General features: G+C 43.0%; 2 protein-coding genes across 4 annotated transcripts; both read right to left on the bottom strand.

The window, feature by feature from the left end:
• Positions 1–5,090: 5,090 nt before the first annotated feature.
• Positions 5,091–8,509, bottom strand: mrgbp (MRG/MORF4L binding protein). The gene is made up of 5 exons (XM_026368934.1): positions 8,289–8,509; positions 7,532–7,653; positions 7,351–7,432; positions 7,169–7,243; positions 5,091–6,977 (listed from the first exon to the last, which is right to left on the bottom strand). Exons 1-5 carry the CDS (start codon positions 8,428–8,430, stop codon positions 6,742–6,744), a joined length of 657 nt encoding a protein of 218 aa, XP_026224719.1. The 5' UTR covers positions 8,431–8,509; the 3' UTR covers positions 5,091–6,741.
• Positions 8,510–9,161: 652 nt separating this feature from the next.
• Positions 9,162–23,894, bottom strand: hm13 (histocompatibility (minor) 13). Of its 3 annotated transcripts, XM_026367541.1 has the most exons (12): positions 23,500–23,891; positions 20,788–20,823; positions 18,225–18,323; positions 18,035–18,117; positions 17,855–17,943; positions 16,587–16,672; positions 16,128–16,253; positions 15,898–15,955; positions 15,660–15,780; positions 14,578–14,680; positions 14,393–14,478; positions 9,162–11,138 (listed from the first exon to the last, which is right to left on the bottom strand). In XM_026367541.1, the coding sequence occupies exons 1-12, from the start codon at positions 23,725–23,727 to the stop codon at positions 11,066–11,068; spliced, it is 1,188 nt and encodes a 395-aa protein (XP_026223326.1). In that variant the 5' UTR covers positions 23,728–23,891; the 3' UTR covers positions 9,162–11,065. The 3 variants fall into 3 exon arrangements, with proteins under 3 accessions (XP_026223326.1, XP_026223327.1, XP_026223328.1); XM_026367542.1 differs by lacking the exon at positions 20,788–20,823 and having other exon boundaries at positions 23,500–23,889; XM_026367543.1 differs by lacking the exons at positions 9,162–11,138; positions 20,788–20,823 and adding an exon at positions 12,775–13,201 and having other exon boundaries at positions 23,500–23,894.
• Between the last annotated feature and the right edge of the window lie 458 nt (positions 23,895–24,352).

Here is a 24,352-nt window from a genome sequence, read left to right as displayed (position 1 = left end):
ACGTGGGAGTTCCTCTGCTTCCTGTCCTCACACCTCTTACTCACTCACACTCCTCATTATCATTATTAAACAAATGCATTCATCAGTTTCCCAGCTGCAGATCAGGAAGTAGTCGACCTGGAGCCTCGTACTTCAGACTCAAACACTCAGAGTTGTTTAAAAGAGACAATGAGGAGAAGAAGGAGAAAAAGAATGGCTCCTGTTTCAAAACCACTGGGATCTACAGAACCACCGTCCCCTGTTAAGACAGTGGAGTCACTGCTGTCCAGGCCTGTGTCTGAGGACACGTCCACAGGAAACATGCTGCACAGAAAGAGACGTTTCAACGTGCGCTAACCAAACAGCTCAGTGGAGGTTTCCACTCCAAAGAGCTTCTCCTAATTGCTTCCACTGTAAACATGCTGTAATATGTATGGGTGCTTTTAAGAGTCTTCCTGTAAATCCAACCTGTTCCCAATCATTCACACACTAAAGCTGAGAGCTTCTCATCACGCCGGACACTTGAAAGCAGCTAGACGTTGAGAAGATGCAGGATCCCTAAACCTTTCATTTGTGGAATATTTCTCCACGACTTCTGAATCACTGTCAGCAACAAGAGGCGGCAGCGGCTCGGTGGTTCGAGTCGACTGGACAAGACAGAAAAACCCGGAAGAAGCAGCAACATTGACTGTCTGACTGTTATGAAAGTTTAGTGTCCCTGTGACAGCTGCATGTCTTCAAGTCAAGTCAAGTCAAGAAGCTTTATTGTCATTCCAACCACATATAGCTGAAGCAGTACATAGTGAAATGAGACAACGTTTCTCCAGAACCATGGTGCTACATAAAACGGCAACAAGACAGAACATGGGGCTGAGGACTGCTAAGTAGTCCTAGCCACATAAAGTGCATCTTGTGCAACCTAGTGCAAACAGTGCAAGAACACAAAGAAAAAGTGCAGACAGACGTCAGAAGACAAAAACAGAAACACAAAACACAAAACAGCAGCGACCAGTAGCTGAAATGAATACAATTTACAACTGAAAGATGGAAACATGTCAAATCTAGCGAGTGTGTGTGCTCAGTTCAGTTTGTGGTGTTATGGTGTTGAGGAGCCTGATGGCTTGGGGGAAGAAACTGTTCAACAGTCTGGTTGTGAGGGCCCGAATGCTCCGGAACCTCTTCCCTGATGGCAGAAGTGTGAAGATTGGGTGTGAGGGGTGGGTGGGGTCGTCCACAATGCATGTAGCTTTGCGGATGCAGCGTGTTGTGTAAATGTCCGTGATGGAGGGGAGAGAGACTCCAATGATCTTCTCAGCTGTCCTCACTATCCGCTGTAGGGCCTTGCGATCCGAAACGGTGCAGTTCCCAAACCAGGCAGTGATGCAGCCGCTCAGGATGCTCTCAATGGTCCCCCTGTAAAATGTAGTCAGGATGGGGGGGCGGCAGATGGGCTTTCCTCAGCTTCCTCAGGAAGTAGAGACGCTGCTCGGCCTTTTTGCTGATGGAGCGGGTGTTGAGTGACCAGGTGAGGTTCTCCTCCAGATGGACACCAAGAAATTTGGTGCTCTTGACGATCTCCTTGTCTTAGATTGAGAGACAAGAATTAAATAACCCCCCCAACAAACCGTCTTTTTATTTTATGATTTATATTGAAAATAGAAAAAATGAAACTGTGTGTGGATGAAGGAGGAAGGGAGAGCCCAGGGTTCATGAACACAGTGATGTCCTGACTGGAACTCGAAGTCCTAAGTACGTCTGTTAATGTCCCCGAGGAGGAGAACTCACAACTGTTCCACACTCAGGTTCTTCTCCTCTTTTCATCTCACCTCACTTCCTGTTTTTTCTTCCCTTCAGTTTAATTCCCATCTGTCACTGTCTCATTCTGTGTCTCTCTCATCTTTCTTGTCTCTGATTGGTTGGGAGAGATGCACGTCCACGTCAAAGACAAAAGCCGCATCACTATTCTGCAGGAGGAAGATGAACAGAAAGTTTGAAAAGATGGAAAAGGAAGGAGGAGGAAGATGTGGGGGGGTGTTTCAGAAAGCATCGTGTGCATTCAGTGAGTCAATACCGCTGCAGAAAGGTTCAACTTTGAATCAATAGAGCTGCAGGTCGACGTCTCCCACACACGTTTGTACAAACGGCTTCAACAGACACATCGACAGCAGCTGCTGAGAACGGCTCCGTTCACTCTAACTCCTCCATTCCTTCCCATTTACCCCGTAGACATGTCCTCTCTGGACTAGTTTCACCCTGTGGGTAGATGTTCACATATGTAATAATATAGGAAGTAACGGAGGTCATTTTGAATAAAGAAAACAATAAATACTGCTGAACATGGTTGAAACACAGCCTTTGATTGGTTAACACAGGGTTAAAGGTGCCGGTGAGGTCTTTAAAATAGGTTTCTACATGAATCCGGTACAGAAACAGACACTAACACATTAAACTAAGTCACTGGTCTCCAGCGGTTCTGCAGTTGATCCTACACAGAGCTGATAATGTTGAACTGAGCTGTTTTCTACACTCAACCTCAACATAAAGTGAACAGCTGCTCGGTTTATCATGAAGATGAATTCTATTCTAATAAATGAATCTTCACGCTGTATTCTTGTCCATTCAATAGATTGTTTAGGTCAGAAATCTCACACTTTAGTCTGTTCAGTATAAATTTAAACGATGTTCTATTAATCATTCAAGATGTTAACTACAGCTCAGCTCCGGGTGCTTTATCAATATATTTTACTAACTACGTCCTCATATTTACCAGTCAAAGTTTACACATTTAGGACAGTAACATGCTCAGTTAATCAAATCTGACCTTAAGAAAACATGAACACAACAACTCTTTGTCTCTTCAGCTCTCGCTAACAAACGATAACTTGTTTATTTAAGTTCTGTCCACAAACATTTAAAGTAACGTCACCAGATGATTCTGAATGATGGAACTTATAAAAGAGGATTTTTAATATTGGACCAGTGTAAAGCTGATGTCCAGCATCTCACACACACACACACACACACACACACACTGTAGAACACTCTCATAGAGGTGTGTGTGTGTGTGTGTGTGTACATACGCCCACTTACTTGTTTACATAATCCAGAATGAATAAACATGAGATGATTTATGAATAAACATGGTCGAGGCAGCGCAGTGAACACACACACACACACACACACACACACACACACACACACACACACACACACACACACACACACACACACACACACACACACACACACACACACACAGGGCTGGGAACTCTCCGTCCTCGTGAATATTCATGCAGCAGCAGTTCTGTCGTTCGTTCTCACACTTGTTCGTCCTGTTTTCCCTCAGTTCCACTGACAGCTCTCTCAGGATGGACTCACACTCACTCATCCCACTGAGCTTCTCTCTCGTCCTTTTCTTCGTTCCCTCGTTCTCTTCTCTTTATTTCCCAGGAAACCGTTTTACCATCTTTACGTTACAGCAGAAATGAGGTTTTTGCCTAAATCGTGTAATTACAGAAGCTTTGTACTCCTCTTCATGTTGTATGTTTTACTTTGTGTGTATTTGTACATATTTAAATACACAGTAAGTAAAGTGTAAATGTACATCTGTGTCTTTAAATCTTCATTAAATTTAAATGTTCAGTTTGATTGTTTAACATCTGAAAACACAGTGAGATCATTTGAAATGACCCAACATAAACTTTAAAATAAGAGGAAAACAGAAATAAAACGTCAAATAAAGAGACAAACGTTGACACAGAGCACTTCAGATGGGACATATTGTTCTTACAATAACTTTTACAGGTTTTATTGTGAAAGGATCTTTTTTCACTCGTCTTTCTTTGTAAATATTGTTTCTGTGTTTGGTTGTGAAACTGTTATTATCCTGATACATAGAGTTACTTCAATCAACTTTACTACTTTATGTATATGACAGTTTCTAGAACTGATGATTTATTATGAATCAGTTCTTCATACAGAGTCCGGACTCTTTCTTTCCATTGAAGACTGAATAGTGTTATTCTGATCAAGCAGCTGCAGCTTTTCATATTAGATTCATTTATAAATATGTGGCTGCTGTAACACAGAAGAGCAGAAAGTGAAGTGAAGCGAGAAATGTGACTAACACTGTGTTTTTGAAATGGCCACTTGAATTTGCTGTTATTGTGCGGCTTCGTCGTGTCGGAGCAGCAGCAACGACGTGCAGATGAAAAGCTGCAGCTGCATGAGCAGCGCTCAAAAGGAAAGGTGGAAGACTGTTAAAACCAATGAGCTTCAGAATTCTGGTCTGATTGGAGCATCTCAGAGTCTCTAAAGAGGATTTTTACACTTGAAAAGAAAGAAACTCTGAATATTACATGAACATTTCAAGTGTTCATGGTAAGTGTCAACTGATGAGGATGGTCCCCTTAACTTCTGTTGACTGTGTTGTGATGAAACAACACGTGGGAGCATATAATTAAATGAGGGGGGGTTATTTTTGATGCTTTTATTGATTATTGATGCTTGAAAAGGATCCAGACCGACTGCTCAGAGTAAAGAAATGAGTGAAACATGAGTAAAGCTCATTGCAAAGAACTAGAAAGAGTCTGGAGCCTTTAAGCAGGAAGTGGCTGCTGTTCTCTCAATAAACATCAAATATAAAAAAATACTAGAAGAATAAATCATGAAGAGTTCTGCATCCATCTGCAGGTGGATGCTGCCTCCCTGTGGCTGCACTGACTCACTGCAGCTTCAATGCTACTTTTTAGACATAATGTCAGGGCGTCTGCCGGCTGAAGCTTTTATTAAGATTTCCTAAAAACTGTATTCTGCAAAGTACCATGTAATTAAAGGTCCCTACACTAAAGGAGTGCAGTGAGAACTGCAGTAGAAGTAAAAGTAAAATGTACTGAATTCAAATACAGAAGCAGAGTTTTGTCACATCCAAGAAACTGGAACCTTAGTTTTATTATAAATAATGATGGTGAACTGATCATCAGAAGCATTAAACCTGATTTTAATATTTAAACTGTTTTACAACTAAATCATTCAACATGTTAAATGATCATAGTTAAAGTGTTTATGAGAAAAAAGACAAGTGGCAGAAAACTGCAGTAAAAGTACTTCAAACTGCTGCTGCTGAATAAGAAGAGACGTCACTGATCTGGGATCATCTTTAATGACACGAACAGCTGAGAACAGCGGCTCTATGAGCATCAATAAATGAACACGTCGTTAACAAGGATCCTCGTGGTTCACACACGTTTCTATGATCTGAGTAAACATTCAGCTTCCACACAAAAGAAAACGACAGAGAAAAAATAAAGAACCAAAAGGTTTGAACGTCACACTCAGCTGCTGTGTCTCCTCTCACATCATAACATGTGAAAACACTGTTCGAACGGGATTTATTGCTTCATATTTAACAGTCAGACGACGCCAACGTCCAAAATGTCTCTGCTCCTCTCTGGCAGCTGGTCACATGAACTGAGCCTGAACCTCTAGTGTCAATAAAACCTGACCTGCTTCACACACACACACCCGACGCTTCAGCTTCACTTGTTCTGAAGCTGTAAAGAATTAAAAACTTCCTGATTTCCTTCTCTTTTCACCCGTCTTCCTCTCAGGCTGCGTACGGTGCAGCAGCCTGTACGAAGCCTGAGAGTCAAAACCCAAGGAAACAGCAAACGTTAGAGTAGAAGGCTCTGGGATTCAATAGCTGCTGCCAGAATCACACAGGTGAAGGTTACAGCCAATTTGCAGCAGTCGAGTTGCATTGTGGGTAATTAGTTGCCAAAACAAGGGAGAACAAAGAAGATGATTTAATCTAATCTTAAGTCTCTGCAGCACGTCTTATTGTAGGATTACTTTTAAGTAAAGCAGTTTCTTTTATAGTTGTATTTTTAAAACCAGCAGTGAGGTGCATCTTATTTTGTATTATAAAGAAACGTGATAATGTGACTCACTGATGAGTTCCGAACAGGTTCTGACCTCTGAGGCTGCTCGGTGGCACAGAGGAACAAGATGCACCTTGTTCATGACTCACAGACGTTACAAGGACTAAATGTAAATCTAAATGTAATGTTTCTTGCTGAAATGCATTTTGGGAGGTGTAGTTGATTCCTCACTTTTCATTTTTACTTCTACAAACACCGGCCACCGCTCACATCACCACCAGGTAACTATCGCAGTCGAGTTGCATTATGGGTAATGTAGGCACCAGGTTTCAGGAAGAAGAATGTGTGGAATAAAAAAAAGACAATTTCACCGTTTCTCCTGCGGTGATTTGGACCCTGCTAAGAGTCCCGCAGTACATCAGTGGAGCACTTGTTTAGAGTTTACTGCAGCAACTGAAGGTGACGCAGACTGAATGGATCCAACCGAAACTGAAGTGTAAAGCGGGAGCCCACCCCCACGCGCCGCCGCCCCCAACCTCAGTGAAAACTACACCTTTGTCTACTACAACAAAATAATGACAACAAGAAGAAAAGCAAACACTACACGTTCTGCTCAGACGTCAGCGCTCAGGCTTCGGCCGTGTCGCTTCCTCCCTCTGTGATCACATGATGAAAACTGCACCGACACAAAGCAGCAGGTGTTGATTGACAGGTGTGAAGGGGCCAATCAGAGAAGCCGAGGAGTGAGCTGCTAGAAGGTAAAGTTTTCTTCCCTCACAGGTTTAATTTCTGTCACGGCTGCTTGGTCTTCTCTTCTTCTTCACTCATTTATTTTTCTGTCGGTCATCCAGTTTCTCTCTCTCCTTCACGCTCTGTCCGTCTCTCAGGTGCGCCTCCTCTTGACTCCTCCAGGACTCGCGGGGTTGGAAGACGACATCAGCTTCTCAGCTGCTCGACTCCTCTTTCTCTTCTCCGCTTCCTTCCCACCTCCTCCTGTCCCCGCTCCTCCTCCGCCTCCTGCTGCGCCTCCTTCAGCCCCTCCCTTCTCTTTGTCTCGCTCTCGCTCCTTCTCCCGACTGCTGCACGTTCGCTCCGACATCTTCACTGATGAGTTGCTGCCTGAGGAGAGGAAACACGTGTCATCACCACAGGACCGTGTGACGACCTCCCACAGAAACATTTTCCTTTTCTCTACCTGAACTTTTCATTTTAACATGAGCTTTGCTCAGATAAACTCTGAGGAGTATGTGGGTCCCATCTGACTGCACCGCTAACAGGCAGAGGGAGGGACAGCACAGAGAGGCCGGTACCTTCTTCATGTGTAGCTGGAGGTTCTCTCTCCATCCTGAACTCCTCCTTGTTCTCCTCCTCTGTGCCCAGCTTCCCTACAAACACACACAGACGTTTGTGTGGCTGTGACAAAGATTTAAGCCGTCGTGACACTGTCGAGTGTTTGTGTCTCTGTCCAGAACAGACAGACATGAGTTCTCACCTTCTTTAACTTCCTGGATGATATCATCAGGTAGACAGAAGCTCTTTTCTGAGTTTGGAAATGGCAGGATCTCCGACTCGTGCTGCGTCACATACACAAATCAGTCAGTGTGGCACGAGACCCCACAGAAAGCATCAGTGTGTGTGTGTGTGTGTGTGTGTGTGTGTGTGTGTGTCCTCACCAGAGCCTGCATGTCGTACATGGTTCCCAGATGATCCCAGATGACGGAGGAGGAGACCTGCCGACCGATGTTCTGGCTGAACTTGTCTCTGATGCAGATCATGTGGAAGTGACGGTTCACTCCTGGAGACGGGAACAGCGAGAAGGTCAGCGTGCCGCCGTTTACAGACAGAGAGGATCCCTCTCCTCAGAAACCAGTGGTTCCATCTATATAAACCGATTTTCACAGAGGACTCGGGTCTCTGTGTGTTCACCAGCATCACATGCTGCAGCCAGAGCAGCATCAGCCTGTGACCTTGGTGTTGGGTTGAAGGTTCGTTTCATGTTACTTCATGTACCTCATACTTACATACTCGAGTAATGATATTTCAACAGTACTTGTAGTAACTTTACTTCCTTCCACCTCTGGAAGGTTCTGGACGTGGGTTCTGTAAATATGGCTTCATTTTATCCATTAGGTTTTGTTTAAATACGGACAAACTGAGCTGTAAGTGTCTCTGTGTGTGTTCTTTCCAGTTCCAACATGAATTCAATCAGTTGCCTTCACAACAGTCATTTAACAGTTTACCGGTGTTTACATGGACCGTATGGGGCAGCTGCGCCGCCCCGGTCTGTCCCCGGGCCGCCGTTTGGGAAACAATCAGTGGGTATTGAATAGTTAACTTGGTTATACTGGTTATACTGGTTATACTGGTTATACTGGTTAAACTGGGCTGTTAGCGGTCCAGCAGCTAACATGCTAATATGCTAACACTTACCGACAGGTTTGTGTCCGATCATCGCGTGAAACAGACAAACCTCCACCTCGTGGCTCCACACCACCGAGTCCTCTCCGGTAACCAAGCCCGTGTCCGGAGGCTTCTCGTCGGTTTGATTCAGCGTCACGTCTGCTTCCCCCATTTTATGGAAAACGCTAAAAACGGCCTGAAGACAAAACGACGCTTCGATCAGGCTGCAGCCGACCGGAACTTCCTGTTGGCACTTCCTGGTGTTACTGTTTCAGAATAAAAGCACCACGAAGTCCTCAGTGAAACAAAGTAAATTTTCACATAAACAAACAAAAAAAAACATTAATTGACATAATCAAATGTATAAAGACGTGAGCAGCTAAAAATAGAACTACATTAGTAACAAATAATATGATCTAATACAGTACAGGCTTTTCAGTAATTTAAATCAAAGTAATAATAATGGTTGTAGTTCATTGCTGTAATAGACTGTGTTTAGGACACAGTGCAGTCTTCACCACACATGCAACAGGTTTTAGTTTTGCAAACCTTTGAACTATAATGATATAATTGATATAATAATATATAACATTTTGAGATATTTTCTGAGGTGACAAGTCTTCAGACAAATGATCAATTTAACAATAACTGATCTAAATTACAACATACATGAGTCAGAGAGTGATGGATTATTAATTAAAACCTAACCTGCCATTATAAATCAACAGATAAGCAAGCGTGGTTGTAATAGTTCATAATCAGACCTAACTGAGTCGTCTTGTGTGGAAATCACTGTGTCCACGTTTAATAACCTGAAGAATTCTTGACTGTGTGATCTGTGGTTCCAGGACAAAAACACAAACACTGGATTCCGCCCAGGAAAAAAATCAGACTGACTCAGAGTTATGCTTCTCTATAATACAGTGATCAAAACACCAAAAAGTTTATTGCAAATAAAATCGATACAGTCTGGGCCGTAAAACGACCTCCTGCACAAATACAACCAGAAAGAGAAACAAAGAAAAAACATTTCAGGTACATTATATTTAAAATGAGGGGCTACTGAACGTCACTGAGCCGAATATGAGCATGATACATTTTTTTTTTTACATCAAAATACAAAACTGTGCATCTCAATGACTTGAATATTAACGTGAGGCTGAATATGTCCAGGTGGAGGAAGTTTTCTCAAGCATCCGCAAACTAAAAGAACCGAGCTAAACAGTTTTACTGTGATTTATCAATAAATTCAACAAAATAAATCTGAGTTTTCTCTAAAGCTCTTCACATAAATTATGACCTTTTCCAATTAAATTTCAACTATTATTTTGACAAATCAAGGTTTTGTGTCTCATTACAGTAAACATACTTTTAGCGTATAGCCTAATCTGACTATTTGCATTCCAGTTTTTTTCCTTCTATTTCAATAATGTCACCAGAATTGATTTTATCTTGTGATTTATTTCAGAACTGGAAGTGTTCAGCACGGGAGGCTCAGTCTGCCTCCTCCTCCCTTTACTCCTCTCACAGGCCAGAAATTTAAGACTTAAAAAAAAAAACAAGTTCAGAGATGGTTTTATACCAAACATTCACTCAACGTCAAACTGTTCAGACTCTGAAGTCTCAGAACCAACCAGAAAAACCATTTGGACCTTTTGGTTTGGAACTACAGCTGATTTACAGGTCTACATACAACACGTTTCAAATCTCTGCCAGCTGATTTTAATAGAAATGCAGTGAAACCACGGTCTGTCTGTCTGAAGGTTAAAAAAAAAAAAAACCTGTAAAATAGTCAGTGAAATTGAAAACGGAGAGCTCTACCAACCCCGTCACTGAGCGGAAACTACAGGTTTTTACAGCCTGATGAGTGAGATTTTTTTCCTGGTAGGCAGCTGGGAGCTGATTCACACGTACAGTTTAGACAAGTAGGTGCAAACACAGAACAACCTGCATATGATCACAAACTGGATTTTTAATCTTAAAATTCTGGCCTGACACACAGAAAAAAAAAAAAAAAAGAAGAAGAAGAAAAACAACAAAATGAAAGCAACTATAGCAAAACGGAACAGACAGAAAATGCTGACTTGAGAAAGCAGAAGGCAAAGTGAGCAGCTACAGAAACACCAGGAAACAATGAGACCCAGAGACGAAGGAGCACACCTGAATGATCAGTGGTACAGCTGTCTGTTACACTGTGGGATGAATTCAGTGACTGAGAATTCTGGTTCTTTGTTTCACGGTTTTGAAGACGGAAGGAGTTAAAAGAAAATGACAGGAGCGTTTGTTTTAGCACGATTTTGACCATATGTTAGGCTGAAACAAGCGCTCCCTCAAACGTACTGGTTTCTGGGTCTATCCGAGCCGCCGAGCTGCAAACACACAAGAGGATCAGATGTGGCGATGCAGGCCGCGGCGGCTTGCACAGATACGTCGCTAAACAGAGTTTAACTCCATCAACTGAGAAGAACCAACCAACACTCGAACGTTTTGGGGGGAAACTCCTGTGTGAGTGCAGCTGAGAGACGGGGGGGGGGGGATCATGGTAGGCACCGAGTCTCAACAACCTTTAGTTCTGAACACCACCACCGGTAGCTCGAAAGCAGCCATTACCAAGGAGACCAGCAAATCCCATGGTTTTCAAAAACAAACACGTTGGCAACACGAGCCCTGTACCACCCCCCACCCCCACCACGGCGACAAACAGTAAGCTGGAGAGGCGGGAGGGAGGAGCGTCAGTGAAATGTGGCGGCAGCAGGCTGGATGACAAGTGTTTGGGGGGTGTTGCGGTGGAGGAGCAGCGATGGATGCTATTGGTCCTTCTTCTCTGATTCTGACGAGTCTTCTTTAGCCCCCGCCTCCACAGGTGAAGACTCCTCGTACCTGGAGACAGAAAGAATGATTAACCTCATCAACCTACTACAGTCCTGCATTGAGCCCCAGAGTGGAGTTGAGTTTTAATTATTTTGGCCACTAGACAGCACCTCCCTGAAACAGCTTCACCTTCATGACGGAGGAGCAGACTCCGTTTAGGGAGGTGTACCTAATAAACTGACAACTGAGAGTACTAAAACCAAGGGTTCAGTGTAGATCTGGTAAAATAACATGAGGAGAATTGTGGCATCAGATTTCTTTCTTCATCAGAAATGATTTAACTAACAGGTTCCCACAACGTCCACACTGATTCTGAACTGACAGATATTATTCACTAAACAACATAAAATAGGTGGAATCCTCCTTTTCCAGATGGAGTTGACAACAGTTAAGAATAGCCGTTAACATATCTTTGATGTGTCTGTTCTGCAGCTTCTTCTGTGATGAGCAAACGCTGCTGGCTGGATCTGAAAACTGTACCGTATTTTCCGCACTATAAGGCGCACCTAAAAGCCTTCAATTTTCTCAAAAGCCGACAGTGCGCCTTATAATCCGGTGCGTGGATCAATATTGTGCCGCAACAGGTCTCGCAACTACGGTAAACAGCCGCCGACTCCATTTTCCCTCGTAGAAGAAGTAGCGCGCGGTGCATGCTGGGATATATGACTTCGCGTAGCGTGCTGGTGTTATGCCGAGTTTTGCATGCCTGCCGAGATCTGCATCCCCCACTCTGATCAGGGAGGAGGATGCAGATCTCTGCAACTCCGAGTTGCCAAATATTGCACGCCCTTCCCTGAAGGCATGCAAAACTTGGCATAACACCGTTTCATTTCCATTTGTGTGTTTGTGCAAAGACTCCAAAATAGCTCCTATTAAGAGACACGGTTACGACGCAGAGATTAAACTCAAGTCGATCAGTCAGCAGTAGAACAAGTGAATAGATCAGCAGCGAGAGAATTTAACATTAAGGAATCAATTGTGCGGTCTTTACTGGAGTTGTGAACTGAGGAGTACATTGCTCTCAAATACATTTTATCCCACCTTCTCTTTATGTAACTGAAAGAAACTAAATTAACTAATAATACACATCGTTACACAGTTGGTGTGTTACACTCGCACACGCTAGCTCGACTTGAATGAAGCTAATTACAACAACACGCACACGTAATTTATCACATGTAACAACTAACATACTTCTAATGACAATAAACATGTTAATACTTACAAAGACAAATGCTTTCCAAGGCACAAACGTATAAAACACACTCAGCATAAACATGAACCAGTTGGTTTTACTGTGGAAACTAAACTAGTTTAATTTACCGATGGAGAAAATACGTCAAAGCTGTACTATTGAACAGAGAGTGGAAAGAGCGCTCACTCTGCAACTAATTATCTTAACAAAGATCAACTAAAATACACAACTCTCACTCTGATAAATTTTAAGAACAATACTATAAAACTTTTTAGCTGCCTTTGTCACAACTTTTGACCAACCTATCTGACTATTTTGTTGACATTCCTTTTAGCGCAGCTCCATCTAATCTTGCATAACGTAACCCCAGCCTCTACTGTAGCGTCTATTCTATGCGCCTTATAATGCGGTGCGCCTTATAGTGCGGAAAATACAGTAATTAAAGAAATATTTGAAAGAACTTTTTGGGGCTTTTATTGAGCTTCTGCTCTCGGTGACTTTGCTCTTCACTATGAACATGAATTTATCTCTACCAGTGATTTTAGGGAAAATCCTGAGATGATTTAAAAGCTCAGACTGATGTTTGTAGTTTTAATGTGGCGACAGAAACACAAACAGACGGAGGGATGGATGAGGATGGTGCCAGCTTTGTCAGTGGGCTGTTTACCTGCCCAGGTGAGACAGGAAGGAAAGAGTAAAGAGAGAAGGGCAACGTCTCTACATGGAGGTGGGCTGTAACCGTCGGTGGCGGGGAGAGGAGCCTGTCATCATAGAAACAGCGTCCATGGAGCTAGCCAGGCTGGCGGGAGAACCGCTGACAGTTGGGAAGGAAGTGAGCCTGGGGGAGCCAGGGAGAACTTCCTCTGCAGACTCATAGCTAACCACGGGGGAAAGAACGGATGGGAAAAAGAAAAAAAAGAAAAATGTAAAGGTGAAGGACGAAGAGAGAAGAAGAGGAAAAGCAGGAGATAACGTTAAATTCTAAAGTTACTACGGAGCTCCACTGATAAATGATCAGAGACGTGACAATGAGGAAAAAGAAGTGAAAAAGAGGAAGACGAGAAGGTGATGAAGGTGAAGAACGTCGAGAGCCGGAGGAGACGAGCAGCTGTCACTCAAAGATGTCCCGGTGATGGTGGAGGATGAAGAGACTAGACAAATGGACAAACAATAAGACATGAACATTAACTGTAACTGAGATAAAGTTATGTTCAACCACGTGATCTGAAAGTTTGTCCATCCAAACAGCCAAGTGTGTTTCAGGTAGACTGAGGTATTGCTGAAATCATGTGACCAAACCATCAGTCTGACAACAATTAAACTAATGAAGCTCAGATTACAACTCCTGACTCACCAGGGGCAACTTGGGGTTCAGTATCTTGCCCAAGGACACTTTGGCATGTGAAGTGGCAGCCGAGAATCAAACCACCAGTCCTATGATTGGCAGATAACTGCTCTACCTATTGAGCCACAGCCACCCACATGTGTTGACCTCATCTCTGGACCCACAACAGGCGACACTACTCTGAAACCCAAACCTTTGACCCAACATACTCATACCTCAGACACTATCCCAGGAAAAGAGCAAACACTCAGCAGCTTGAGCCTCAAATCTCACTTGGTGGCCGTGTCATCTCAAAGATTCGACCGTTATTAAAACATCTTTTCTCAAGTTACCATCTGAAGTTCAGCAACACAAGTTGTAAGCATCAACTTACAGGCATCACACTGTAAAATGACTCTCCATCACCCTAGTCAGGACTGGGTTTAAAAAGTGGATTGGTTGTGAAGGAGTTTGACTTTTTCCAATGGAGAAAGTAAAGTAAGACAACAGTGGACACAGTTTTTTCAGGATCTGTGCACAGCATTCACAACCCGCTCAGTGCTGCTTCAGTAGTATTGTAGATGAAAGAGTCGTCAAGCTATACCTACGTGAAAGTTACTTTTGTTTGTATAGCCTCGGTCTCAGTGGGTTACAGTCACAACTCGGCCCACCACCAACTGTACACTACTATACAGTAAGTAGGAGCTAAATAAAATTCGACTCTAAACAATCACTGTTCCTCACCTGAACATCTCTGTGAGCTCTCCTTTGAACAGTGCTACGATGACAGGGAAACCAACACAGGCTGGGACCAGGTAGAGCAGAGCAGGCTGCAGACAGAGACACACAGAGGGTTCACACAGGCTGCTTGAGATGAGATATTGATGTTCGTCAATATTTCATAATCAGATCTGCACAGAAAACCTTACCTGTGCGTGTTTGAAGGTGTGCATAACAAAAATGGTGAGACCCAGGCCGAAGATGTAGGCCAGGAAACTGGAGTAGAAATATGTCCTGCTGTTCTTCTTAAGGCTGCAGAGAGAAAGACAGTTTTAACAAAATACTGTTCTCAGAAAGATCTAAAGTGAAACTGGAATCTGGTCTATAAACAAAAAAATCATACTGACATTTTCAAACATTACCAACTAAAAATCTTGCATGGAAAATCAGACTCAACATAATCATATGTTCTCTCTCAATGTGTTCCGATAGGTATGGACAGATAACATCATATCATTGGCAGATCATCATGATTATCTATTATCATAGTTGCTTATTTACATTTTTAGTCATTTGTCATGAGACCTGAACCTTCACAGTCTAAACATCATGGATCACGAGAAGTGATGAGTTCAGAGTAGAACACAGCAACAATTTGTTTATGGATAAGACAAAAACATGTTGGAGTCTTATTTTACAGAAGTTTTCTAGATGTGAAACTAAAACTAAACTAATGGAGGTCACAATTTTAATAACCACAGCTGCAGTGTTTGAGAATATGAAAACAAATCTGGATCCTAGAGGTCGACCGATTTATCAGGCTGCTCTTTGACATTTCTAATTAACTGGCTCATGGCAGTGAATCAATAAAAAGTATCTGCAGACACATCTGCAGCTACACTGGGAGCATTTCACACATATGTGACTGAAAATTGTAGCTTAAAAATGTAAAAAATGATCTGGTTGCTTCAGTGTGAGCGACTTATTCAGATGCATTTTATCACCACTTTGCACAGAGCAAAGAGTGAGATCAACGGATCTGAAAACACAGTGTTTCTGCTGGATCCTCTGATGAGAGAGCTCAGCTCCTCCACACAAAGCAGACAGCATCCTAAAACTGGATTGTGCATGTGATACAAATAAAAAGTCAATAGAAAAGTTCTGTACTGTGATCTTAAGTAACATTTAACCCACCTCTGCCAAGGACCGAGACAATGGAGAAGAAAACAAGCAAACAAATAAAAAAAGGCCGTGAGGAACAAAGACAAAACCTGAGAAGAGGTGGTGTTACCTGACATCGAAGCGCAGCAGAAGGGCGATGAAGATACCTGGGATGACGATGTCACCCAGACCCAGCATGGCAAAGTTACTGGCTTCAAGACCTTTCTCCAACAAGTCCTGAGGGAAGACCACTGAAGGAGGGAGAGAAAGTCACCATCAGTAACACAAACAGGAGGTAGAGTTGGGACTCGCTGACATTTGGCACATGGTAGAAACATGACCACCTGCACACAGTCTCACATTCTTACATTTGATTGGTGCTTCAAAGGACTTGGCAACTGTTACCATGACGTTTGTGCCAAACACCTGGAGAGAGAGAACCAGAAAATCAGATAACAGACATGTTGGTGTGTTAATGTTGAAAATCATCTGTCAGCTCTTAGTCATCTTCTAATTAATGTTTTAACTTATTTCTCTGCAGAACTCCAGAGTAACAGATGTGAAGTGTTTTATTAAAAAGTAAGTTGTGTGAATTTACCCAGAAAACATCGTAGACAAAGAGCCCCCCCAGCAGGATGCAGCCTGTGCTGACGTTGTTCAGGTGGAGCAGCTCCACACCGTTCAGGGCAAATGCCAGGCCGAACAGGTTATTGGCTATCCAGTGCTGTGAGGTCACAAAACTTTACATCTTCATCTAATATAACTTTAGATTTTTACAGTCACACATTATTAGTAGGGTCACTTGAGCATAAAAACAATTGTTGAGCACAAAAATACATTTTCTGAGCAAATGTTGAGATAACAAAAGCGTTCTTAATTTCTCTGATGTAGTTATCATCAGAGAAATGATACTCACATTATCCAGTCCTATGACACCACACACTAAATCATGTTACCAGATAAAAACAGTACTGTCACAGTTTTTGTGTTTGGTTGCAACAGCACAGACATGGCACTGGTTCTCTGTGATGTCACATATGATCACGTTATCAGTTACCTTTTTGAGCAGATACCAGACTCCAACCACGCTGCTGATGAGCAGACACACGAGGTTCTTGGTGTCAAACTCATAGTTGACTATTTCTGCAGAAAGATGAAGAGATATGGGTCTGAATTAGATTTTTTCATTTTTCTTTAGTCTCAGAGGGATCTTTTCATCTCAGTTCAAAGTGAATGTGATTTATTTTTGTTTTTTATAATTGTGAAAAGTTAAAATGTGCTGCATGTTTCCTTTCACTGAAGAAACAACACAGTCTATATTTCTCTTTTTTCATGCGAATGTTCTAAATCTGATTCACCAAACTCTCTGAACTGCACATACTTGTTGTAAATCACTCATGAAGAGCATCAGAAGCTGCCCGTGAGATTTGATAATTAGTGTATTCATTTTCCTGCCATGGCAGAAACAAGGTGTCAGCTTGAGTCATACGTTTGTGTCCAGCTAATCAATCTAAGGTAGTATTGGGTAATATTCTCTCTTGTATCTGTTCTTTTGTTCTTTAGTTCTAAGTGAATTGTCTGCTCTTTAGCTTGGTTGATGTTTTGTCGCTTGCTTCTCGTTCTCCAGCCGCCCACCCTGAGTCTGGTTCTGTTGCAGGTTTCCTCTACACTGTCTCCCAGAGCTGCTCAAGTAGGAAAGGCTTGATCTTACTATGTGAAGTGCCTCGAGAATATTCTCTTGTGATTTGGTGCTGTACAAATAAAACAGCACTGAAGTTATAAAGAGGCAAACTAAACCAAAACTGTACAGTTTCAACCAGACATCTTAGGAAACGAGCTGAAAGTCTGTGTGGAGCCCAGTAATGCGGAGAGGAGCTGAAGATCCAGCTGCTAACGCTACTTTCAATGTCACACTGTGTTAACTTTGTCATTAGACTTTGTTTTTGATTATAGCCGTTCCCAACACTGAACACAAGAAACACAATTACATTCACTCCCACTGTTTTGCTGTTGAGGTAGAAGTCTCAGAGACAAACCAAAGCAAATCTATTTGACTGGAGAGATAACACAGGAGCAGCGGTTTCCAACCTGGACTGAGGAAATAAAACCAGATGATTTTAAATCAAAACATTTAAAGAGTCACAAACCCACAGCCAGAAACCACTGCATCAGATGTATGTGAGGGATACTTGTTTGGAATCAAGTGAAAGAGCTTCACTCAGACTACAATCACTGAATCAACATAATAGGATCTAATGAGAACACTTCAATCCAGTGGACCTTTAACCCCTTGATAACCACTGCGTGTTGGACCGCTGCTCTCACCTTCTTTGGACTCTCCGGTGCCCTGAGTGAACAGCAGCTGATACTGTTTGTTTGGGAAAGACGCTGGAAAGACTTTGGTCATCAGAGGACTGGGCGACAAAAACAAGGAGAAAGTTAATTAGTTAGTGTTTCAGTCTGTTTATTATCTCTTATTTACCCCTAACACCAGCGTTACTTTACCTCATAGTGTGAGACAGAGCCAGGACGCCCAGGGCAAAGAAGTAGACCGACAGCAGCAGGTTGATGTACTCTTGAGAAAACACCTGCATCAAATAAAGTTTACCTGAGAGTGAGCCAACATTTATTTAAACCTGCCTCTGTGCACGTCTACAGCTCTACACGAGGCCTCTGTTGGGGTCAGAGGACTTACCTTGAAGAAGAGGTAGAGCCCAAACAGAGTACAGCTGGCGATGATGGGAAACCTCGCTGCGTCTCGACTGGTGATGGTTTCTGGCATGTCTGCTGCATTCTGTGAGGAGAGAGAGAGAGAAACGGAGAAGACGGATGAATATAGACATAACAGGCTGTTCAGTGATGATGTAGTCACAACAATACAAACTATATATTCAAGTCCAATTAACCAAGAATCAGAGTTAAATCTAGACACATTAATCTAATGTGTATGAATTCATCAAGTGCATTAATTTATATCCATCCATCTTTTTAACTGCTTGTCCGCTCAAGGCTCACTGGAGCCTTTCACAGCTATGTTATAGTTTTAGTGAAACTACAAAAACTATGTATAACTCACTTCGCTGCAACATCATTTAATAGCCTTGTCAATTTTGTATTTTAATTATTAAAACTTATGACAATTTTTTTTGTCTGTAATAAAGAGACTGAACTCAGAAAGCTAAATCAAATAATCTGTAAACACTGTCACTAATTGTCCAACGGCTCGTTTCCTTTGAGTCGTCTGAACTTTAAGTAACGTCCCAGATCTCAGATCAGCACAACGTTGTTACTGCTGATACAGATGGACTAAACCTGAGTTATCCTGTAACGTATTCTGAGAACAACTGAAGTCTATCATGGATGAAGTCCAGTCATTACCGGTTAAACTGACAAAACTACGACAGGATGTCAGTGGAATAAAAGTAAAAAGTTTAAATGACTGAGAATCCATGGCTGCATCAGTCAGATTCTGCAGGAGCGCTCACTATTTTACGTGAAATTTAAACTGGTGGGAAACAATTTACCAGCTGAGGTAGTTCCCCTTGAACAGAGGGAGTTCTGAAACCACAGCTGGACCAGTTAACTTGTCAACTAATCAAACCAATAAAAATGTCAAAGATAGAGTGTGGAATTATTTGGGATTCTCCACTGTAGCTCTGAAGAACTCTGCTCACACTCGCTGCAACCTGCAACCATGCAGGAGAATGTCAAGACCACTGCACTCGGACACTGATGAGTGAGTCACCTCTTTCACACATTATGGGCTGCATCCAAAGTCGTTCACACTTTTTGAACCCCAGTTGTCATCGTTCCATCGCTTCACACCAAGAACAGGTGAGTGTAACAGTCTAGGAGGTTTGTCCTCCCCGTGTTCACACTGTCCTCGTGCACTGAGCTCTGACCTGCTGCTGTTACCAAACAGACAGAGATGAAACGACTACAGCAGACTGACACAACCCCCTTAGAGAGAAGCCCGAGAGTCACCCCCATCTATATTCTCATCCATCTACTCCCCTGAGAGAGAAACTGGGACAGAAGAGAGGAGGAATGAGGGAAAGAGGGAGAGAGGAGATGAGGACAGAAGGAGCCAAAAAGTGAACAAACCACTGTTCAAAGTTGTTTGTTATATATGACACAGTTAGTAACCGAAAATGACCCGAATGCAGGCAGAAGAGTTTTAACTCTGCAAATACAATATGAGAGGACGTCTGCTAATGTGTCAGTGCTGTGACGTATCTGACTGCACTGTACCCCATCTCCATCCCAGCCCTACACAACGAGGCTGTAGATGACGAATGGATGTTTTTCTACAGAGGACGTGTCGACTGATGTTGGCAGTAAATAATAATACTAATAACGACTGTCCTCTGGTGTGGTGAAGCAGCCACAAGTAAATGTCAAACAGGTGTGTCGCAGCCAGAGGAGCAACATCAACACTAATCCCACTGGCTGATCAGAGACATGTTCAAACACACAGTCACTCCTGTAAATCTCAGGTTCTGATGCAACACAGAAAAGCTACAGTGAGTCGGTGTGTTTTCATGCACTGTAGTAACTCGTTACTGTAGATCCACACATGCATGCAGCAGATCAGTAATAAGATTTCTCCTCTCAGGTTTTCATAATTTATTCTCCATAATTGTCCAGGAGGAATCAGGTTTCTGTTCTGCCTCATACTCAAAATCACACGACCAAAAACCCAAATGTTAAACATATGTTGTTAGGTCCTGATTCAAACCGTCCTGCTCAGAAAACCTGAAGTTCACCACCACGTTATTAGTTCGCACCACCAACAGTGAAGAAGTCACAGGATCAGGGCTGGAGATCAGATGTAGATGAGCTACAATTCATCTACATCAGATGAGACATGAGCCTAATATCTGCAGATATCTGGCTGTTAGCTGGCATTAGCTCCTCAGCAGGGACACACGGAGTAAAGTGGGATCCACACATGTTGTAGCCTGAGGTAACAGCTACACAGAGAGGGTGTGTAGGCTAGCTGACAGTTATTATTCACAGTTTATTGAACTATTGTGACTTAAAGCAGCTAATTAGCCTGATTTACATTGTTTATAACTTTCTGGAAGCTAACGCTAACACAGCTATGAGCAGGGATCGGACTAATGTCAAAACAGTGCAGATGAAGTGATCTCGAGCCCAAACCTCCAGTGTTGATGTATTTACTGTGCTGTTAGTGCTGTGGACGGACAGTGTACAGTATGTGTGTATTCGGTGATCTCAGCGGCTCTCATACTCACTCTGAACCCAGAATCGTAATCATTTTCTCCGAGCTCCTACAGACAGACGGACAGACAGACAGACGGACGGACAGAATGGGTGGACAGACAGATGTGCACAGACAGACAGGGAGAGAGAAGGATCAGATCGGCAACAAAGAGGAGGACTGGGAGCAGGGCCCAAAATCAAATCAAAACCCAGGAAACAAATCATCACTGAGGATTAAAGTCATTCTTTATATTTAATTCATTTATATTTTAACAAGCATTAAACTTACTATAACATGGCTGACAGAGGAGAGAGGGAGGAAGAACGGAGAGAGGAGAAGAGAGAGAAAGGACGAAGAGCTGAAAGAAAAACCTGCATGTGTTTATGTTGTATGTTCACAGAAACCTGCTCACTGTCAGTTTTCTCCTATAGCTGTTACTGAATGATTATGTGAGCAAGAGGCCTGGTTAATTTTACATCCTGTTCTGTACTTAATCAAAGAAAACAGTAACAATCACCTGGAGTGACACTATGAACATCCTCCAGCTTCCTGTCTGTTTGCAGCCTTCAGTCTGAACTACTTGATGTGATGTATTAAATAAGCAGCACCGCACATTTATTTACATTCCATTAATTTTACAATTCTGCACATCAAACTTATTTTTAATGCAGGTTCAAAGTGAGCCTGTAAATTGAGTGTGGTGGTTCTTTAAAGACGTTACTTCCAGGAGGACACAGGACGTAACTTGACTCAGTGAAATAGCAGAAAGCGTCTTTAAATCTTTACTGTGATGATCGTCTCTCTCTGGGCTCAGCAGACGCTACTGTCAGTCTACAAAATAACACTGAAGTTTAATAATGTTGTTGAATCGTCTAATGATGTTTTAAAATTAGCAGGATGAGTCTGAAAATAGTTTTTTTTTTGTTTCTTTACAGGTAAATGTTCGGTTCCAAAGTCGTATCTGTGATGTCTTTTACTTATTCCTTCATCAGCTGGCTCCCAACTTAATCAAAATTCAGTTTTTGTTTTTCATTTGACTAAAGAATGTGCTGCCAACATTCACCAGGCCTGTTTTCACATTATTTGGCAAAGTTTAATCTGTGTTTTTTGTTTTTGGAGACAGCATCCTTCACGGTAATCAGTGGCTGAAACCAAGTCCACAGTTAACACTTGTACCAAAGTCAGAGGCACCTGCTCGCTTGTTTTCTCTCTTACAGGTAGCGTGGCCCTATCGCCAGCTGTGCTGCTGCTGCTGCATCGGCTCCTTCTTCATAAGGTCTCATAGTATAATGTTATTGGAGCCATGTAGCCCCAGACACCACCCAGACAGGTGTTCTCAGTTTTGTTTATAACTTTATTCATGTAACTGTCCTCAATTAGAAACCACAGGAGCAACAGAAGTTTCAAGTGGACTGACTTCTGGAGAGAGTGCAGCTTACATCCAACCTGCTGGATTTAAACTTAATTAAATTCCCAACATTTCAACTTGAAATTATCTGCTTTCCTCCTCCTCTCCCTCACTGTGTCATCATGACGTTTGTGCAAATTTGACTCTACTAGAAAAGAAGAAACAGAAACTTGAGATTATTTCGAGATTTTTGAGTTGAATTGAGTTTTGTCAGAAACAAACCTGTAGTTTATTATTCAGAACAGAGTGATGTGAGCCTGTACTGTGGAGGACTGTCCTCGGACTACCACCGTCACACTGACTTCCTTCTTCAACCTGCTGCTTTGACGTTTTAAGACTTTCACTTTTTAAAAGCTGCCTGAAGCAACAACGCACAACTGCGCATGTCTGCAAAACCCCCAAAAGGCTGCAGACCCATCAAATGCTCGTTGAACACGTCTCTGTCTCACGCACTGATGCACCTGTCCTCAGCACCTGTCCTCATCACCTGTCCTCAGCACCGGTCCTCAGCACCTGTCCTCAGCACCTGTCCTCAGCACCGGTCCTCAGCACCGGTCCTCAGCACCTGTCCTCAGCACCTGTCCTCAGCACCTGTCCTCAGCACCTGTCCTCAGCACCTGTACTCAGCACCTGTCCTCATCACCTGTCCTCAGCACCTGTACTCATCACCTGTACTCAGCACCTGTCCTCAGCACCTGTACTCAGCACCTGTACTCAGCACCTGTACTCATCACCTGTCCTCAGCACCTGTCCTCAGCACCTGTCCTCATCACCTGTCCTCAGCACCTGTCCTCATCACCTGTACTCAGCACCTGTCCTCAGCACCTGTCCACAGCACCTGTCAGCTGCTGTTTCCACCTTCATCTGTAGAAGTTCATCTTCTACAGACTACGTGTCCTCCGGGTACAAGTTTGATCACCGGGTGAATTAGCATAAACAGAAACAAATAAATAGAATAAAACACAAAAGGTACAAAACGATTCTATAATACGTTAGTTTGACTCCACAGTGTCACATGTGAAACACGAACTCTAAAAGCTAATTAGCATCTGGAAACAACCGTTCAACAGCTGTAACCTCGTTTGGAGCTTGATTTGACGGAAAACGCTCATTTTCGGAACTTTGTCAACACATCTAACACACACGTGTGTATTTCACTGTCTCATCGGGATTTTCTGCCCGTTTAATGTGAGAAATGCTGTTTGAAGCATTTTAATTCCGTTTAAAATCACCTGGTGCTAAGCTAGTTAGCCGGCGCAGGCTAGCTAACGGCAGCGGGGCTGGAGCGAAACGTCCACACCGAGGTCGGTTCGGGCAACGGCCGCTCGAAGTTACCTTAGACTTGGAGCAGGTGACGGACCGAAGGGCTCCGAAGAAGATGGGCAGGAGCGCCATGAACACCAGGCTGCCGTATGCCAGCGCCGTCCCCTCCGGGGTGGCCACGAATTTGGCCGTAGCGTTGAGCGCCTCGGTCCCGTTGGAGTCCGTGGCGTTCAGGGCTTCTAGTACCGCGGCGGCAGCGGCCTCCGGGGCCGAGGCCGGGGCTTGTTCTGCCTCAGACATGCTTCTTCAGAAACTGGCTTCAGGGGACCGATGGCAGCGCTGGATCTGTGTCGGAGGCTGACGGGTGGAGGTGGAGGTGGAGGATGGAGCCGCTGGTTCGTCATTCATCCACAGACACTCGTTAGGCCACGTTTCCTTAAGCAGAGAGCAGCGAGCAGTCAGGAGGGCCCACTCTGCCGCAGATTCCAGAACAAACAGAACTTGGTACTGAAAATACTGGTATAAAAAGGACAAAGTACATGTTTTAAAGTTACTGTTAGGTAGAAAAGTAGCAGCACTCCAATAAGAAAGTGTTTTTCTGTGTTATAAGGTATTTGAACCAGTGCTGAGTACCATGTTTGAGTCCAGATTTGTTTCAAATGTTTCTGAGGGCCCCTCTGGTCCTGCCCCCTGTTTTCTACCATTAGTCCTCATGAAATGCTGAATTTAGAGATTTTAATTTAGAAACTGAAACTTTTATTATCTGATTTGTTTAATGATTACTGACATTTGTATGTTAATTAATGTACTTGGGAAAATATTCCAGATTACCTAAGCACAAAGCTTTACGTAGTACGGTTAAACTACGATATTCCACCTGAGTTGAAGTGGAGTAGAAGTAAAATGGAAATATTAGAGAACTCAG

This window comes from Anabas testudineus, chromosome 7, assembly GCF_900324465.2.
Source record: "Anabas testudineus chromosome 7, fAnaTes1.2, whole genome shotgun sequence".
NCBI classification, from domain to species: domain Eukaryota; kingdom Metazoa; phylum Chordata; class Actinopteri; order Anabantiformes; family Anabantidae; genus Anabas; species Anabas testudineus.
Note: the sequence above shows the minus strand (reverse complement) of the source record. Positions and strands in the feature narration are given on the sequence as shown.

Excerpts from the sequence above, each read along its gene's own strand:
- mrgbp (XM_026368934.1), bottom strand. The coding sequence starts at position 8,430 with ATGGGGGAAGCAGACGTGACGCTGAATCAAACCGACGAGAAGCCTCCG. Across the intron at positions 7,433-7,531 it reads TGTACGACATGCAGGCTCTG|CACGAGTCGGAGATCCTGCC; the intron begins GTGAGGACACAC and ends TATGTGACGCAG. Across the intron at positions 7,244-7,350 it reads CATCCAGGAAGTTAAAGAAG|GGAAGCTGGGCACAGAGGAG; the intron begins GTGAGAACTCAT and ends GTGTGTTTGTAG.
- hm13 (XM_026367543.1), bottom strand. The coding sequence starts at position 23,727 with ATGTCTGAGGCAGAACAAGCCCCGGCCTCGGCCCCGGAGGCCGCTGCC. Across the intron at positions 17,944-18,034 it reads GCTCTGTCTCACACTATGAG|TCCTCTGATGACCAAAGTCT; the intron begins GTAAAGTAACGC and ends TTTGTCGCCCAG. Across the intron at positions 14,681-15,659 it reads CTGCTGCGCTTCGATGTCAG|CCTTAAGAAGAACAGCAGGA; the intron begins GTAACACCACCT and ends TTCTCTCTGCAG.